This window comes from Electrophorus electricus, chromosome 9 (assembly GCF_013358815.1).
Source record: "Electrophorus electricus isolate fEleEle1 chromosome 9, fEleEle1.pri, whole genome shotgun sequence".
NCBI classification, from domain to species: Eukaryota; Metazoa; Chordata; class Actinopteri; order Gymnotiformes; family Gymnotidae; genus Electrophorus; species Electrophorus electricus.
Window position 1 is genome coordinate 8,970,094 of NC_049543.1, and position 19,657 is coordinate 8,989,750.

The 19,657-nt window shown below is 37.1% G+C and overlaps 4 protein-coding genes across 4 annotated transcripts; all 4 read left to right on the top strand.

The window, feature by feature from the left end:
* The first annotated feature begins 738 nt into the window (after positions 1-738).
* LOC113589672 (C-X-C motif chemokine 11-6-like) lies at positions 739-1,899 on the top strand. The gene is made up of 4 exons (XM_027029439.2): positions 739-955; positions 1,072-1,198; positions 1,300-1,389; positions 1,540-1,899. The coding sequence occupies exons 1-4, from the start codon at positions 898-900 to the stop codon at positions 1,550-1,552; spliced, it is 288 nt and encodes a 95-aa protein (XP_026885240.2). The 5' UTR covers positions 739-897; the 3' UTR covers positions 1,553-1,899.
* A 4,024-nt stretch (positions 1,900-5,923) lies between these two features.
* On the top strand, positions 5,924-6,908 carry LOC113589567 (C-X-C motif chemokine 11-6-like). Its single transcript, XM_027029289.2, has 4 exons — positions 5,924-6,074; positions 6,187-6,313; positions 6,411-6,500; positions 6,651-6,908. The coding sequence occupies exons 1-4, from the start codon at positions 6,017-6,019 to the stop codon at positions 6,661-6,663; spliced, it is 288 nt and encodes a 95-aa protein (XP_026885090.1). The 5' UTR covers positions 5,924-6,016; the 3' UTR covers positions 6,664-6,908.
* A 2,136-nt stretch (positions 6,909-9,044) lies between these two features.
* On the top strand, positions 9,045-10,076 carry LOC113589575 (C-X-C motif chemokine 11-6-like). The gene is made up of 4 exons (XM_027029301.2): positions 9,045-9,163; positions 9,277-9,403; positions 9,497-9,583; positions 9,735-10,076. The coding sequence occupies exons 1-4, from the start codon at positions 9,109-9,111 to the stop codon at positions 9,745-9,747; spliced, it is 282 nt and encodes a 93-aa protein (XP_026885102.1). The 5' UTR covers positions 9,045-9,108; the 3' UTR covers positions 9,748-10,076.
* Positions 10,077-15,201: 5,125 nt separating this feature from the next.
* LOC113589772 (growth-regulated protein homolog gamma-like) lies at positions 15,202-17,982 on the top strand. The gene is made up of 4 exons (XM_027029573.2): positions 15,202-15,213; positions 16,695-16,841; positions 17,457-17,577; positions 17,680-17,982. Exons 1-4 carry the CDS (start codon positions 15,210-15,212, stop codon positions 17,771-17,773), a joined length of 366 nt encoding a protein of 121 aa, XP_026885374.2. The 5' UTR covers positions 15,202-15,209; the 3' UTR covers positions 17,774-17,982.
* Positions 17,983-19,657: the final 1,675 nt, after the last annotated feature.

The window sequence follows — 19,657 nt, forward strand, 5'->3', positions numbered from 1 at the left end:
GCTGCATACAAATTTATAATAACCCAAAGGCATTGCATGATAGATAGCGCACATCCATAAATGAGTCAGTCAGTGAGAATCACATGGGAGGTGAATGGGCTGCTAACATCATAACGTCACCATGACAGTCTTTCACTATTCTCTGCAAGAATAAGCAGTGACTGAGTACATTAAGATACATATATACTTTATTTAAAGATAAGAGCGAATTCATTTTTTGTTTCATATTAAGCAAGCATACACACAGACTGTATGTAAGTCGCTGTGTAATACAGTGCGCATATCATTCCACCTTGTGGCCATACGCAGAAGGGAAAGAACAGAATTGACTTTGTTTGCTTGTTTCAGGAAAACTATGGAATTCCGCTACGTTCTGGGTGAAATACTGAACAGACACAATCAGTTCTCTTATTTCTGAAATTCTTCTGTTGCACAGGAAGCAAGTACTACACTGATCTTTTATTGATCTTTTTAATTTAATTTACATCTGCATGTACTATACTGTTTAAATGATTCAAAGACTACATAACAGCCATTTTAAATTTAGCGTCATTTTTTTTGTATGCAACATGTAAATGTGGCAGTATTTTTTCAACCATACCCTGGTATTCCACACATTTGACATGAACCGTAATAAAAACGTAAACATCGTTCACGAAACCCTTCCACGACAACCGAAACTATGAAAACTGCTGAACGTAAAGCTGAGTGTTTCAAAGAAAGAAGACAGTGTCACGTCGTGAACGCGGTGAGCTGAGAGGCGAAAGCAGACGGGAAATCACCGTCTGCGAGGCGACTATAAAATTCGCGCGAGCGGCCTCGTTCATTCACCTTTCGAGCGCGCTCCAGAACAACTCCACCGGCTTTTGCAACGGAGTCTTCAGGAGCTCGAGCAAAATGAAGTTTGCAGCAGCGTTGGTGGCTCTTGCCTGTTTGGTTATTGTACACGTACAAGGTACGTACAATTCTGTTCATTTTGGTTGTGGCTCTTTTACGTTTTGCAGATCAATGAATAGAATACAACAAATGAATAGTAATACAGCAAATTGTATGATTCTCTTCTGTTTGCAGGACATGCCATCGATAATGTAACGAGGTGCTTGTGTCGAGGTCCTGGGTTAAAAATGGTTCGACAACAAAATATCGTCAAGCTTGAAGTTTATTCTGCCAGCCCATACTGTGAAAACGTGGAAATCATGTAAGTTCAGTAACTGCATAACTATTCAGTCCAATATCCAGAACTTTGGTAGTGCAACATAATTCACTTCCAGTCTAACTTGTCTCATGTTTCTTTATCAGTGTCACTTTGAAAAACGTTAGAGGGCAAAAATGCTTAAATCCAGAATCCAGATTTGCTCAGAATTACATCCAAAGGGCCATTCAAAGGAGGTAAGAATATTTGAATCCATACCGATTATAATGTATCATTCTGTGCAATCATTCCATTGAAGCATACAAGACCAAAGTATATATTCTCATATATCATGAAATGGAGACAAATATATATTTAACTGATACAATTTATTTATGTTTCTTTAGGAGTGCTCAGTAAAGCATGAGGGATAACACTGCATTCACATGGAACAGGAAGCTGTCAGGATATCATCAGAACACCATTTGCTACTGTTTGACTTGCTACTTGAAAATATTTTTTGTTATTGTACGATACATTTCTGTTGTATAATTTATAAGAGAGATGCAACTGTAGATTGCCATAATTCTAAGTTTTTATTACTTTTGTAGTCTTTTACTGTTTTATATATCTGAAATATACTAAACTAAATAAATGTTCCTGAAAACTTGAGAAAAAACTGTTATTCATTAACAACATGCCAAATAAGTGTCCTCAGTAGTGTTTTCCCAACATAGGTTTTCCAATAAATATATTTGTAGCTGTGATTTCATGTGGTGTGTGTGTTTGCAAAGAGAGGCAGTATGCAGGCGCAAGTCCAAACACACACACACACACACACACACACACACACACACACACACACACACACAACGTTAACCAGCACATACACCTAAGAGCAACTACAATGCAATAACCGACATCAAACTGATTTAACAGAGGGGTGTATATATACACACACAGATCAAGGGAAAGAAGAATACTCGTGTAGCGGGGAACACTGCTATCACGGGGGGTGTGGCAACATGTGAGTAAGGAAAGTAAACAGAATGCACATGGTGACAGAGTACAAAACAAAAACCACATGGTGATTAGTGCCTCTTTCTTGCTGTCTGCCAAATAAGCCATGATCAATAATGTCTGTATTCTACCATTTAAAACTGTTGGATGCTGCGTGTTCACTGTAATGTTCTCAGTTTTTGATACATTGCTGGCAGGATTATGGTGCCGGTGGAATTATATATCATAGTGCACAGAAGAACCACCTTTGCACTTGTAGGTTAATGTCTGGCTTCCAACACACCCACACAAGACTAATCAGCCAGCAAGTGAGCGAGTAAGAGAGGGATCAATCCAGTTTTTTGTTTGTTTGCTTGTCTTGTACATTACTGATACAACACTCTCATTATCTCTCATTATCACATGCATTTCAAATACCAGCCAACAGGCTGGAAACAACAGCAAAGAGCTAAATAATAGGCTACAATATAATATTATTATATGCGCTAGCTACTATACTAAACAGAGATTAGTCGTGTAGCACTTTCTATTTTTGATAATTGGTTTTGGTCATGCCTTATTTCCTGATTGTTCCCCTGTTGTAGTGAATATTGCAGTATTGAGTAATTTCACCAAGTTGTGTGTAGTAGCATCGTGGTATATTTTAATATCTCTCTCCATGGGTGCCTGCCTACAGTTATCACAGCTACACATACACATTCACAAACTCTCCATTAGAATGCATACATCCAAGGCAGATCTATATTATCTATAAATTGACCCTAGTTTACAACTAGTTTCAAATCAGAGGGACAAACAACCTGGACGTTTAAAGAATGAAAGCCCTTCCATCAACATAACAAATATGTCTCTAGATGGGGCTTGAATTCTCACAGAGGTGCAGCTGATGTATCCAAAAACACTACATGTCCAGCTGCCCTCCTTAAAGCATTGTTCATCCTCACTGACCTTTCCTGGGTAGGTGGCTGATTTCTTGCTCAATCTGAGTTTTTGATTCAATTAAATATGAGAGCTATTTCTCTTCAAGTACAAGAAGGTTAATGCAGTCTTGCAACACATTGTCAGATATAATGTTAGACATAGCTGTAATAATTTGTACATTAGGATTTAGCTGAACTCCATTTACAGCTAATTATAAGGGGTGTCCAGCATGTGTCAACAGATACTTGGAAGCAAAAGTGTACCATACAGGAATTCTTTTATTTTGCATTTTTGATACAGCTGATACCTTAAATAAGGAAAAATAAAAGAAATAAAATGTATATAGACTGAGACCACCACTGAAGATCTTGGTCGGTGTTTCCACAAGCAAAACTATTACCTGTTGCTGATTTTATGAAATTCCAAAAATAATATTTTTACATACTTTCATTAAATTTGAAAAGGTATCCAGACACTTTCACCCTATATCTCCATCAGTTTTACACAACTGAAAGTATGATCAGTGTGGTGGACTTCCTGAAATTCTGAAAATTATTCTAATTAAAATGACATCATAAACTACAGAAGGAAAAGACAATCAAAACAAAGTGATGAAATGCCGTCTCATGCAACAATAGCTAAAATCCAAGTGTTTCAAAGAAACTAGCTGGCCACATGAAAAGAAAAATAGAAAGTCCTGTAAAGAGGAAGAAGTGCTTTAGAAATTTAGTTCTCTCCTGGGTAAAAATAGGACATGTCCATCCAAGTGCAGGGGAAGCCCTGATCTAAGCGTGTAATGTGGAGTAAGCACCCTCACTCAGTCAGTCAGAGCACAATAAGGGGTGAGGAATACAAACAGGAGACTGATGCACAAAAAAACTCACATGGGATTTCACCAATTGCAAAACCAAGAACATTGCAATATTTTGTTCAGGCTACGTCAAGAGAAGGTCATTTATGTGGTCAATTATGTGGCAGTCGCTTTTTATTTTGCTTATATCTAAGAAACTGGTTTTTGTTTTTCACCAGCAAAAAACGATCAACCTCCTATCCTCCTGCTTAAACACACATATCCCCTATCGCCATACTTGTCACAGTTGGACCAGGCACCCAATCTCAGGGCCACACACACACACACACACTGCACTTGTACCATTCTCAATCGCCCGATTGCTGATTACATTCATCTGTTCTTTGTTTGTTTCCTCTCCCTATATAAAGCCCACAAGTGCACTCCTCCAGTGCTGCCTGTTACTTGGCTATCACACCACAAGACCTCCTGCTGCTTCATCACATCTCAGTACTTTCTTCTACCAGCTATTTATATTTCTGTTTTGTTTAAACCACCTCACCACTGTTCTTTCTTGTTTCCCTTTTGCCGTCATGGAGAATCAAGAAGCTCCATATCAGCACTCGGTTCTCGTTTCCTACCTCCCAGTGTCACACTACTCTGTTTGTTTAGAGACTTACTGATTTTTGCCTACTGAAAATATTACAACACTTTACATGGCATTAATCATTGCCAAAGAAATTCATCCTCATCAACTGGAAATAAAGAAGCCACATCAGTATTACAGATTGGAAAACTGTAATACTAGATTACATGGAAAATTTGCCTGCACCCCTCAAAAACAAAACATCACAATTCAACTTAACTTGAACACCATTCATTAACCACCTACAGTTAAAAACTATAAGAACAGTATTACAATAACGAATCACACCTAGATATGATCCAAAAAACATATCACACATCTTAGAAATCAAAACACATCCCCCCCTCCGCTTACCACATTTAAAGCACATACTTGGACATGAACACACTGAGACACACACACACATCAAATACCATTTATTATCATTATTATTATTATTATTTTGGATTTACTATGTAAATCAGGTATATTTACATGCATATCGATCAGTTTATATACTATAGTTCTACCATTGATGATATTACTATGGTTTTGTTTTCTGTTTTGTTCTTCCACCCCTGTTGTGTTATATATGTCCTCCCTCTGCACTGCACACCCTCAGTGATCTGGTAACTATCTATTAGAACTAACAAAGTCTATATAGTCCTTCAGAGAGAAGTGGCTGCTGTTCACAGGCAAAAATAAATAAATAAATAAAAATAATCTAAGAAAAATTATACATTTGAATATTAAAAAATAGACCTGCTCTGATATACTAAAAACATGCATAAACCATATTAAACTTAAAGATCATCTTGCATAACCAACCCCATAAAAGGAAAAATGTGTGATATTGGAATGAAAATTCAGCACTTTTGAGTTGCATCAACACAGATAGCTTTGTTTGGACTTATAGGACTGTCAGTAAAGTGTGTTTGATTTTTTTTTTAATTTCATGAAAAACTTTCGCAAAATTTGATAATGTACATAGAGTGAGGCCACCACTGAAAAGATTGGTCTGGGTTTCCATAATCAGGACTATTACCTGGTGTTGATTTTATGGAATTTCAAAAATTACCTTTCATAAAGGTATTCAGACTAAAACTAAAGCTCCCGCAGTGTTTACACAGTTGAAGTATGAGCCCATACTCAGTGTGGTGGATTTTCTAAAATTCTGAAAATTATTCTAATGAAATTATTTAAATTGAAGAAGGAAAAGGCAACTTAAATATGTGATGAAATGCTGCCTCATGCAACAATAACTAAAAGCCAAGTGTTTCCAAGAAACTAGACAGTAACATAAAAAAAGGAAACCAGAAGGTCCTCTCAAGAGGAAGAAGTGCTTCAGAAACTGAAATTGCTCCTAGGCAAAAATCAGATATGTCCATCCAAGTGCAGGGGAAGCCCCAATCTAACCATATAAATCTGGAGTAAGCACCCTCACTCAGTCACTGGCTCAGTCTCCAAGCTGCAGTAAAGATCTCCTTCAAGAGCATCATCAACAACATCTTCAAGAACTCCCAGCAAAATGAAGTCTGCAGCAGCTCTGGTTCTTCTTGCCTGTCTGGTTATTGTCCATGTGCAAGGTAGGCTAATTTCTTATATCCTTATATTTGATTATAGCGCTTTTATTTCTGGAACATTGATGAATAAATCTCTAATAATAGAACAAATTATATGATTCTTTTCTTCTTGCAGGACAGGCCATGAGTAGTGTGAGGAGGTGCTTATGTCAGGGTCCTAGGCTGAATATGGTTCGACCACAAAATATCGACAAGGTGGAAATTTATCCTGCCAGCGCATACTGTGAAAATGTGGAAATCATGTAAGCTGTAAAACAATAGCTCGTATACAGAACAACTCATAGTTTGTCTCATGTTAATAGTCTGATCCAGACTAACCAGTTTAAAATTTCTTTTTAGTGTCACCTTGAAAAAGGATGCAGGTCAGAAATGCTTGAAACCAGAATCTAAATTTGCCCAGAACTATATCAAGAGGGCAATTCAAAAGAGGTGAGAATTTCTCAGTTACTGACAGTAATTGACCTTTTTGTTTCTGAATTTAATAATAGAGTGTATATGGTCAAATAACATCCCCTTTTAAAACTACATTTTTTTTAAAATGTAGGGAATATTCAATGACTTTTCACTGATTTGTTTTAGGAGTCTGCAGTGAGCCTAGAGGATAAAACACGTCTCTTGATGTGGAAGAGAAGTCTGTGAACATCATACATTTTAAAATTCTTTACTGTGTGTCAAGATAATTGAAGAGACGTTAGATGTTGCAAACAATTTCACTTTGATAATTCTGATTTTTATATAATAAAAAGCACTACTGTATATTGTCAGATGTACAAATGTTTTGTAACCTTTTGTAAGATTATATTTTATATTTTATTGCTTTTGTATTCACTTTTTTATGTATTATTGCATTTGTTCATTTTAATGATTTTGTATTATGTATCTTTCATATTAAAAGTGCCTAAAAATATCAAAAAGGTTGCAGTATATAGTGTTTTTTAAAGGTTTAATTGGAATCTACAAAAGTGTACATTTGTCATATAATAAAGGTGACTGACAATTTCACGAAAAACTACCAGGTTTCTCATTAGCAACAAATCAAATGTTCTTAATAACATTTGTATTAGGAAGTAAATATGTTTACATTTTCATCAGTATGGATGTCATTTGAGACCATAGCAATGCTATATCTATCAGTAGTAACTGGTGCTTGCCTCAGTATATGCTACTTTTCCTTGAAAATATAATTAAGTTTCATTTGGATACATTTAACTTGTTTTGGTCTAAATCATACTGTATAAAGATACATTTTTGTTAGACAAAATTAGGTTGGTATCTTTGGCAAATGAAATGGGAGAAAAACTGAATAAACAGTAGTAAGAGCCTAACTATAGTTTAAAAACAGAAATGGTCCAAGAATGAAGCCTTGGGGCATACCTTGGGATATTGTGGCAGACTCAGAAGCAAATCCATTAGTGTACACTGAAGGGTTATCTGTTAACATAACAATCTGTCACTATTTAGAATTTTGTTGCCACTGGAATAATCAATTAACATCAAAGCATTTAATGTTAATTTAATTACCTTTGACCTCTCATATTAGGAATAAACATGAAAGACATCTGCTCTAAAGCCATTAATCAGTCTTGAGTGACAAATTGAAGAATATATCTCTTTCACATTTATCAATAACAGGTTCTCTAGACCAAACCTGCTTGATTGCTTCATCGCCACTGGTATATATTGCTCACCTTACTGAAGCAAGTACTACCAGCCACCAATAATGTCTAGCCAATAGCCTCACAACCTGTATTTTCCTGGTCTTTTTTTTTTCTTGCATAGATAAAGACACTTTTTTGTGATAATTCAATGTGCTTTCTGTAAATTTCGAGCCTTACACACTGTGCACTGCATTAAAGGGGTTGGTGAAAAAAATAGGAGAGCAATGTAAATAAGTTAAAGGAATGTGTTTCATGAAGTGTCCAGGATATACAACAATTGGGTCTTTTCATGGTTCCATTAGTCAATTAGTCATTAGGTGCGAAACAAAAATGTGTGTCTTGTGTTATGGCTTAACAGAGTAATGGGATATTGTGGTTCCAAATATTTTCTTATGTGGTAATTTCAGGCACATCTATGTAAATCCCTCTCTGCCTTAAGGTTTGTGTTTCTGCTTAATGCAATGGGTAAGAAAGCACGAGGTGAGCAATAGGGTTGGTTGAACAGATTAAAAAAAATCTTCCCGGAGCAGGATAAATATATAAATATATATAAATGTAAATATATATCTTCTTCTGGGCGGTCTTTTTCCTTCAAGCTCAGATTCTCCACCAGAGGCCTGCGAGTTTGAGGGTCTCATATTTAAATCTTTTATGTTCTACTTCACTCAAACATTTTGTGCGTAGTTCTTCTTAATGTGTCTGCATGAAAAAAATAGCAAATGTCTTCCAGACGTGCCCTTGTGGTTTTGCAACAGTGTTTGATGTAGGTCATAAGTCCAGGAGAAGCAGTATACATTTTGAAAGCATCTCGCTTCCCCTATCTACACCAAGTTTCCACTTTCATAGGAAAGTAGTGTTGAGGCAAGAAATTATAATTTTGAATACACTGCAATGATAAAAGTCATTATTAATCTACAGTAAATCTTTATTTCTAAAACAGCTTGTAACTTGGAAACCTAACATCTTAGATGTTTAATTCATCCACTAATATGTGCTGTTGAATAAATGTTCCAAAACACTTTGTTTCATTTTAGGGTGACTTGCCCTGGTTTATGTTTTGCTATAATCCTTTTTCACAGACCACATTTACTTTTTACTTCCAAAAAACCAACACAGTAGGTGTATTTTCCATTTTTCATTATCACTTCTACAATTTCATCTGAATGCCTTATATTAAAGTCTACAAGGCTGTTAGCTGACAGGGAAGTGAAAATGACTAAGGAAAAGGAACCCACACCACTAAGAAATGAAAACTAAAACTGCCATAATTGGGGATGGCCCAGGCTGGAGTATAAATCTGAGCAAAGTATCACCTTCACTTATAACTCAGATTGCAAAGGCAACTGTACACCGAGCAGATTTCCAAGCCCAAGAACAGAATGAAGACCATCGCAACTTTCATCCTCATCTGTCTGCTTGTTGCAGATATCAAAGGTAAGGAAGCCTTTTTTGTTGGAAGTGATAGCTTTTTATATGAACACTCATACTTGCATTGTTTCTTACTGTCCACAGTGGGCCCAATGAAAAGCAATGCTTTTGTTTTCCAGGACAGGCGAGACATACCCGTGGACGGTGTTTGTGTGGGGATTCTGGCCTCAAAGTAATTCGGGTAAATCGGGTTGAGAAAGTTGAAATATTATCTCCCAGCCCATCTTGTGATAAACAGGAGATCATGTAAGTATCATAACTTTATAATGAGCATATAATGTAGGTATCTTGGTTAAATAAATCAGTCAACCTGGTGATTCTTTCAATGGCTCTGTGCAGTGTCACACTAAAGGATACCATGGAGCAGAAATGCTTAAATCCAGAGTCTGGCTTTGTCCAGAATCTCATCAAGAAGATGCAAAAAAGGTCAGTTTATGTCTATTTATAACTTTTATGCATTATCTTCCCAAAAAAAAAAACAACTTTTATGGTTGTATACTGTCATACAGAATATTGTGTCCTGAGCTTTATTATATTCAGTGAAATGTTTACTATCATTGCTTATGATTGTTTCCAGGAGTCAGCAATAGAGGAATTGTGAGAGAGTTGCCTCATCTCATACTGCCCTGGAGAAATGCGCTGAGGTCATGAGAGTGGAAGCAACTGTTTATCCAGTCATGTGTTCATAAGCAATGTGCCAAAATTTTTATATACAAAATCAGCACTTCAGTCAGTTTTTCAATGTAAATAGTTTGGTTACTTCTTTAAATTATGTAACAGACCACCAAACACTGTGATGTATAATGTTTGTTTTGTCTCTATGTCTTTTATGCATGTGTCTTGATATTTTGACTTTTTAAATTGTTGAGAAAGGAACACAATAAATAATCTTTTGAAATAAACATTATCATAATAGTTGGATTGAGTGCCTCTGGTGGAATTCCTTTTACAGTGAAAGCAATGATAGGCTCTTCAGGTTTTTGTGGAAACATTTCATCATAAGAAATAATGATTTACACATTTTCTCACCAAACAATACTTTTATTACAGCAATCAGTATAAACGCTCTTCTCCTCCATGTGATTAAAAACTTGTATGAACCTGTTCTAAAAATATTAATGACTACACATATTCAAAATTTTAATGGATATCAGAGTTCCTGTGTATTTGATCTTCCCTGTATGATATCACAAATGTTTTTTATTCCATTTTACTATGTTAGCTAACATTAATACGGAAATCACACCATGCACAATATTCACCATGAACAGTTTTGTGTTCCATTCATATTAATATCAATATAATATTAAATGAACATCCACAGCAAATTTCTTTTATGTGAATTAATGCATAATTTTTATTTTATGCTCATACCTATAGAATGTATTTTATGGATAGGCCTATGACATTTTGTGAAACATCACAACAGCCATTAAATGTAAGCTGAACATAATATTAATATTGCACTATAAACATTTTCAAGCACACTGCATTCAGTGCGTTTTACTATCACAGCCAACATTTCTCAGAAAGAGCAAGCTGGAAATGAGGAACTCGCAATATGATTACCTTGGCTTATCTCCAGAAAGCACAAACGTACACTTTGATGTGATTTGTTAAGTTGGAAGGGTTTTACTGCACTAATTCAGAGCTTATTAAAATTACACCAACACTGAGCAAAATTATCATCTTTCAGAGCTAGGTCAAAAAAATTAATAAATAAGTGGTGCCATTGACTCATATGACATTAGTTGTTAAACGTAAACTGGCAGCCTGTTTTTCAACCACATATCAGCTGGTGGACAGGACCAGCAATGCTGTTGGAGCATGCGATGAGTGCCCGAAGATGAATATATTCATTAACAGAAAATTATTTGCTGCATGATTTTCTCCTGCTTTGGACAGACTACATCTTTAAAAAACTGTGGGAATTAGCTTTATACAAACTGATTTTAAAATAGGATATCCGTTGTTTTTTTTTCACGATATTATGAGCTGTTTTGACTGGGTAAATGAGAGAAGAAGGCTGCTTTGTTAGCTTCCACACCATATTAGGCTGTTTCCTCTTGGGATACAAAAGACATAAAGCCGACATCTAGAAATATATGTAAAGTGCCTACAGTGGAGAAAACAGCATGATATCAACGTAAGAAACTTGCGTGACATCAGCAGTTATTGACTTAGCAAAAAGACCTTTGTTTTAACAAGAACCAATCTAATGTTCTTAACCAATACATTCATAATAAAAATGTTCAGTTATCTATTAGCCTAGATCATGTGCAGGTTTGAAAAGTAGAGATGCACAAGAAAGGCAGCAAAAGCAGTATTTATCTCAGAAAGCATGATCTGGGAAATTATTGATATGATAATTATTGATAGAATTGATATTGTATTATGAAACATGTAATGAATCTAAAGCTGTCAAAAATACCTGAATTTCCATTATTCCATAATTCTTATCTATTAATTTGTGGCATCCACTGACTATCACACGGGCCAACGTTCCACCACTGATGAAGCGTTTATGATGGGAACAAGCTACAGGTTCCCACCAAAACAGGTACTCTGACAGCAAAGATTAAAGGACTGCAGAACTTATGTACAAATGGGTTTTACTGACATACATAAAAGTGTATAAATAATTCAGCTGTAATCAGCAATCCAGTGCGTAATGGTACGCTCCCCTTCCCACACATACGGCCCGCCACGTGCTGTGGGAATCGTGTTTGTCAGTTCTCTGTGACAGCCCCCTTATTTGTAGCCGCACACCCGTTGTTATCATACAACTGCATCTTGTTAATCATGGCACTTATGTATGTATTTAAAGCCTTGTGTTTATACTGTCGTTTGTCGGTCGTTGTTCATGTGTATGCGTGTGTTCACCGATCATGTTCGTTGCTCTAGTTACCGCTCGTGCTTCTGTTTCTGTTCTTGTTCGCCGTTTGTATCACACTGCGCTGCTTATTCTATGTGAGTGCGATAACGTTCACTGTTTTTCCGTGTCTCAGCTTGTTAAACAAATGTCTGTCTACGTTAAGAAACGCTTCTGCATCCTGTTCTTTGCCCTGCGGCACTCTGGCCGTTACACAGTGGTAATCAGATATGCTCTCTCAGCCATACAACGTCCTCGGTGATTGTTAATAATACAAACACTACAGTTGGAATAGCTGAAGTACGAACTATACAACATATTACAGTTTAGTTCATTTTTACTGGAGTTACTGGTACAGAAGATCTGGGGACAAGAAGTGAAAACACTCAACTACATGGGTCTAGTGGTCTGAAGTAGGCAGTTATCAAAATACAAAAGTCACTCCAAACAAAACCAAAGAAGAATAAACCAATAATGTGCGACCTAAATCCCCACACCTAAAAAAACATTAAGTCCACATAATAAAAAACACAAAGATAAAACCCTCCACTAACACCCAATAGCCATATGATACCATCTTCCTTTTTTAATAATTGTATTTTTTGTCTATACAGATGTTATCTTCTATAAGCAATTAAAAATCATTTCAACTACACAAACTGAGACAACGGAAAACAGTGGTTTACTCCACCTTGCAACAGGCTTGGTGCTGTCAAACACCACAACATTAAATTCTGGTACACAAGGGAGTAACAAATTTCTATATCAAACCTGGCCTACGTTATTTGTGAAAAGATCTATTGACCTCCGAAGCCTCAAAGACTAAAAAACATACAGTCAGAAGTTCAGAAATCGGCACGGGGGCCATCCTCTTCCCTGCGATTTTGAGACTCGCTTCTGCAGAGAGGAATTATGACGTAGGGAATAGAGAATTGCTGCCTATAAAGTCCAATTTAGTGCAATGGCGGCACTGGCCAGAGGGCGCTCTTCACCCATTTACCATCCTCACTGACCATAACAATCTGGAGTATATTACGGCAGCACAGACATCTGAAAGATAGGCAAGCCAGGCGGGCGCTGTTTTTCACTCAGTTCAATTACACATGAAGGCGGACTAATTACAATTACACACTATGGCAGACTAATTACAATTACACACTAAGGCAGACGCCCTGTCAAGTGTTTTTGATAGAGTAGACTCACCTGAGATCCAGAAGTCCATAATACCTCCATCAGTCATTAAGGCCCCTATACAATAGATCATCAACTCACAAATCATCCAGTCACAGACCCCTAAACCACCCCCCAGTGACTGCCCTCGGGACAAGATATGTCCTGTTTTTCTCCAGTGAGTACATACCTCACTCAGTTCTGGTCAATCCCAATTTTAGGAAGAGGTATTGGTGGCCTGGTATGTCTCAAGGCACAATAGACTTTGTCAATTAGTGTGATATCTGTGCCCCTCATCAGCTACCGATGGAATTGTTGGAACAGCTCCCCATTCTGAAGTGCCCATGGTCTCATCTAGCCATAGACTTTGTCAGGGATCTACCTCTTTCACAAGCTAATACATGCATTATTGTGGTGATCGACCACTTCTCAAAAGGTTGCAGGCTAGTATACGTTCCAAAACTCCCCACAGCTATTCTTTACAATGTGTTTCACCTACCAGAAGACATTGTATCTGATAGAGGCACTCAGTTCACCTCCGGTGTTTGACACTGATTCTGTTCGATGCTTAACATTTCACTTAGTTTGCCGTCAGGGTATCATTGCCAATCCAATGAACAGGAGTTGCTGAACCAAGAGTTGGGCTGGTGACATTGCTGGTAAAGGCTGCACCCAGCACTTTCTGCACTGCAACTAAGAGTCAAAAGGCAGATGAGTTATGAGTTATGAGGTGCATAGCACTGTTCTATCAAACCTTTCACACTATTCGTTCCACTCAAAATCATATGGTGTCATGGGCTCCTCAGTATCTCCCCTTCAAAGGTTTGATCTTGATCCTTGAATGGATTCTTTAATGTTCTTGAACATTAATTTAGAACTGCTGCTGTTGCACCACTGAGGGAAAAGAAGAAATGCTTCTTGGCCAAACCTAAATGAATTAAAGTTACGTATGCAAAGCAAAAAAACCCCAAACAAACAAACAAAAAAGATTTGTTTACTATTATGAAAAAAAGCAAAACAGCATTTTGTTTCCAATCACTTTTAATGACAATGTGGGTTAATGTAGGGATCTATTTTTTCTACAAGTGGGGGAAAGTAAGTTTTGGCACCTTTTGTTCAGATTAGATCACACAAAGGAAGGAGTCGAGGTTAAACTAAGCAAATATAAAGAAAGCACTCTTGGAGAACTGGCTTCATCTGCTCCATTTTTTGCATGCCAACAGATTTTGTATGATTGTGTTCCAAGACCTATGTTAAAGGTTAGATAACAAGGAGCAAGTGAGTTGAACTTTCTAATTTTGATAACCGTTATGTGCATTTGAAATGACTAATGGCTTGTCATCAGTGCAAGTGAGAGCAGGCATAAGTGGTTGCAGATGAATCACAGGTAAAAATACAAAACAAAAAAAGCTGTTGAACTGAACAGTTTGCACTTCTAGCCATGAAGCTGCAAGCATTGTAAATAATCATACCTATTGCATTCATTGCTGATGAAGATGGAGCAAATAAAACTTTTATAAAATGGGTTTCAATAAATAAAGATGAATAAATAGCTATAGTAATGCTGGTTTCTTCAGCCAGCCTCGGCCAGTCAATGAAAGTAAACCAGGCTTAGGGTTAGCATGACTTCCTCCAAACTAACTGGATGTTCCCTGGGATACAAACATCTAACTCCCCCCCCCCCCCCCAGTTATACCCCCTGGCTCCTCCGCTTAAGTATTTTGGGTATATCATTCTAGGGCGTAGGTAACAGACAATAGCATTTACTATAATAATAGCAATTACAGTAATATTTATATCGAATCTCACGTTTAGTCATCACTAATAGTTGTTGTATTGCTGGCATACTTATTTGTCAAGTGACTTTATGATTCTTTCATATTGGTAACTCCCTCTGGATTTCCCTATCTCCAGGTAGGCTACAGATCCCCATCTCCAGAAGAGGCTCTCCTTCCAGGGTTGCATTTCCCCCTACAGAAATCTCCATAGCATTAATCTTTACAGCATTATATGGGTGAGTTGTAAGGATTAGTCATGAGCGCTACCTCAGCCCCTTTACAGGTTATTATGAAATCCCCAAATGTCCCAATGTGACATACACACACACACACACACACACACACACACTTTTCTGGGCCTTTTCTGGGTTTTCCCATGACAATAGGTGTATCATTATTAATGTGTGTAGTGTATTATTATAAGCTCTTTCATGCAATTTCTCATTTATTTTCTATCAAAACTGCTTTTGTTGTTTTTCCATCTCTTCCATTTGCTCATAATGCTGCATGCTTGAGTGTTGATCTTCTCTGTAAGTTTAAGACTGTTTAAGATGAAAAATAACTGAAAAATGTTCCTTTTGAGAATGGGAAACTCTCAAAATGTAGTACAATAAAGACAATGGAACAGAGCATGCATGCGTCCGAGCTATGCATTTCTCCAGGTAAGACTGTTAGCTGACAACTTCTCCTCCCCATCCCCTCTTCAGTTGTTCTTCTCACTCATCTTTACTGACAAAGTTCTGTATGAGTGTATGTTTGTGCTCCAAAACTCCAACCCAGTCTACTGTGAAAGACTTTTGCCAGTCTCTCCTCTGCAAAGGATGCACATCACAACTCCTGCATTTCGCAATGTAATGGCATTTTGAAATCCCCGCAAAATTACCCAGCCCGACAGATGCTACAAAATACAGGCCATATCTATTCCTCCCTTCATAAGAGAATGCTTTGAGCAGTGTGTTGTCTGACATGAGTATTCTCGCTTTCCAAAATGTAGTTCCAAGTTACAGTATATGCATCTACATTTTTATTCACAAATGAGCAGCACAACAAAGTAGGTTGCCAATTAACTGTACAGTGACTAAGTGTGAAAACTATTATATTATATATTATATAATATATTAAAGTATCAGGACATATATATTATATATTATATTAAAGTATCAGGACTTTAATATATTATTTTAAAGTATCAGTGCAGTACTGTCAAATCCAAGGGACTTTTTAGATTTCAGATACGTCAATTGGGTGGGTGGGTGGGGGGGGGGGGGTCAGCTACATGAAGAGGGTTTTCTGAGGAGCATTCAGTATCCTTATAGCCCTTTTATTTGCACAATACAGTAACCTATCTCATGGGATAGACAAGATAATTCACCTCATAGCTTCCAAATGGAATGAATGCTTCTTTACCATTATGAACTGTCTTTTGTCATAAAATGTAATTGTATATCACATTTCATAAACATTTCATAAAATGATTTAACATACGGTATGCACTCACAGTGGGTAAAGTCTGGATTTTTTTTTTTTTAATCCTGGGAGTTACAGTGTAGGCGGAAGCCCGATCTTGGCCAGAGAACAGCCGTCTTCAACATCATTGCATCACTCGCATCAGCTTCCTCTTTGTTTGGCTCAGTTTTCCATTACTACATATGCCACATTTCGAATGGAAAATCCTTTAAAGGACAGCCCCATGCATAAATTATATAAACCCCTTTAGACTCCTTCCACCTGCACACTTGTCCAGGGCCAGTCCATCACATCTCCTGCCAGAGAGGGTTCGGGCAGCAGAAGACACCAGCCATGAGCCGCAGCACCCTGGTCCTGCTCCTGCTGTTTGCTCTGACGTGTGCAGAGCTCAGTGCAGGTATGTGAGCCTAAGTCGTTTCTTCTGGCACTTTCACCTCTGCTCAGCTGAGCCACAAAGGCTGAGAAAACCTGCCTGAAAGCTTAGCCAGAGGTTTTGCTAATTTATAGTTCAAGTTGTGGCTAACAATATTCATCAGTGGCCAGGTTTGTGATTTACAGTTCTGTATGAATATGAAGGTGCTGTACATAATATGAAGTGGTTTTGACCATTTGTATTTGCTACACTTGTCTGACAAGAATCAAATAGCATTGAAGAGTCATGGGTAATGATCACTCCACCAAGTCACTTCAGTCTGCCAGTTCTGTTGACATCTGCTGACTGCAATCCACACTCTTCTTCATTGCAGTGTTCCAGAGTTTGACAAACTAAAAACTTGCCACTAATGACCTTGACATGACCTTGGCAATGAATTAATTGAATCAACAACTTCCATAGTTTAATCTGAGATAAATGAACTTTGTGAAACTTGGAGTGATTTAGCAGCTATGTTATATGACTTAGGCTTACCTGGCTTGGTTCCCCAGGGGACTTTATGTAGCACAAACATTACTCATTGTCACTTGAAGACAATCACTTTGTCTGTTGAATGATAATCCTTTCTCTGTGTTTCAGCTTTAAGGCTACACAGTAAACAGCGCTGCCTCTGTAGGTCTTTCAACAAAGCCCATCTTAAGAATATTCAAAATTGGAAAGTTTTCCATCCCAGTGCATTCTGTGATGCTTTTGAGATTGTGTAAGTCAATTGGTTGCAAAATTCAAGCTTTGTATGTTGCTTGACTCCTGCCAATCAGGACAAACTGAAAAAAGTCACACTGCTTCTGTTCTGTGTTCTCAGGGGGATGCTGAAAAACAACAGGAAGCAGTTCTGCCTGGATCCAAGTTCAAGGGCATGGAAAACAATAATGTATGCATACAGAGTGTCAGTGTAAATGGCATCATGGACAGAAATTAGCCTCTGACTTACAAATGCCTATAAGCTTAATCTAACCAAAAGTCTAAATTAAAATCAATGAAATTCATGCATAGATTTAAAAAAAAAGTGTGTTTCAGTGGTGTTTCTCTTCCATCAATATGTACCAAGGTGTATATGTGTGTGTGTGTGTGTGTGTGTGTGTGTGTGTGTGTGTGTGTGTGTGTGTGTGTGTGTGTGTGTGTGTGTGTGTGTGTGTGTGTGTGTGTATGTGCGTGTGCGTGTGTGTGGGTGTGTGTGTGTGTGTGTGTGTGTGTGTGCATGCATGTGTGTGAACTGTTTTTGTGTTTGAGACCTTTGGCTGCAACAAACCAAAAGCACAAAAACCTGAAGATGCAGCAATCCCATAAAACTCCATGGTAGTGGGCATGTTGAATACTCAGTGTCAGTTTTCATTTGAATTTGAATGTATATCTAAAAACTGTTAAAATAAATTAAAGAAAAAAGAAAATTAAAGAAATAAGGAATAGTTGATTTATTATAAGATTATTTTGGTTTATTTCTTTGTTTTTTTGTGCTAGCAAATCTAATGTCTTTGAATTTTAAAGAGCTTGATAAGTGTTGTGTATAATTTCTTAATAAGATTACATTTTGCAAAAAGTAAGTGTCATGAATATTAATCAGAATCCAATATGGGTGCTGTCTGACAAAACCTGACTAGACAACACCAGACCTGGACAAACTGCAGGAGAATAAACATTCCTTTAAATGTTTGATTGACAGGAAATCATGTGACTTTATGGAATTTGGTACATGGCCAGACAGTGTAGCAGTAGCATTTTTGTATATTTCTCTTATCAGCTTTGAGAACTATGGGGAATCCTAATGGCCAAACTGCTACCACACACACACACACACACACACACACACACACACACACACACACACACACAAACACACTCAATATGTGATATCCAACAGTGAATGAATATGAAAATCAGTTTAATCCAAGCATATGAGATAACTTGCAGTTTGGAACAATAGGCATAAAGCCACCTACTTAACATTCTCAAATTCCTCATTTTGGATTATTATTTTATCCTCACATGACTTTTGTGTTACATGTACCCTCTTTTTTGTTTTACCCATTTCAAAAATGAAAGTAAAATATGAACGTTAATAACCATTTGACTTTTCTATGTGAATAGAAATCATTATATCTATTTGTGTGTTAATGTCAGACATGGTCTTATTCTTGAAGTCATACATTTTGTTGCCTTTGTATCTTGGTGAGTGCCCCAATTGTATCTGACATTCAATTGTTTCTGCTCTTGAATGAACAATGAATTTGTCATCCAGAACAGAAGATGTACTATTCCCATGCCCTGGCATGTCTGTTGTTCTTTACATAAACCACTCCCATAAATACTGGTAAATATTTACCAGTATGCCCTGCCAGCATCTGAGTGTTTAATTTGAAAAGATCTGATCGAACCTAATCTTTGCAGCATACAGGTGTGACTGAGATGAATTATCAAGATATTACATAATATTCTTAGGAATACTTTCATTATGGACACACTGGGCGAGAAATTGAAATTGGGTAGAAAAATTTAAACGGCAAGCTGCAGAAAGGTAACTCATGCCCCCTGCTGACAGAAATGTGATTTTATTTAAAAAAACAAAAAAAACTTAAAAAAAACTGCCATTGTAATGTTATAATGAACCTTAAAAAAAGGTCCTAACATGGGTATTGTCACTCCCCTATTGATTATCAGACACACAAAAAAATAGATTTAATTTATTAGTCACTAAAAGAGACATATGATACTCCATTTCTGCCTTGTTACAAACAGGTGGTTGCTGCTTCCTTCAGAAGATTTCAGTCCTTGTGTTATCTCTG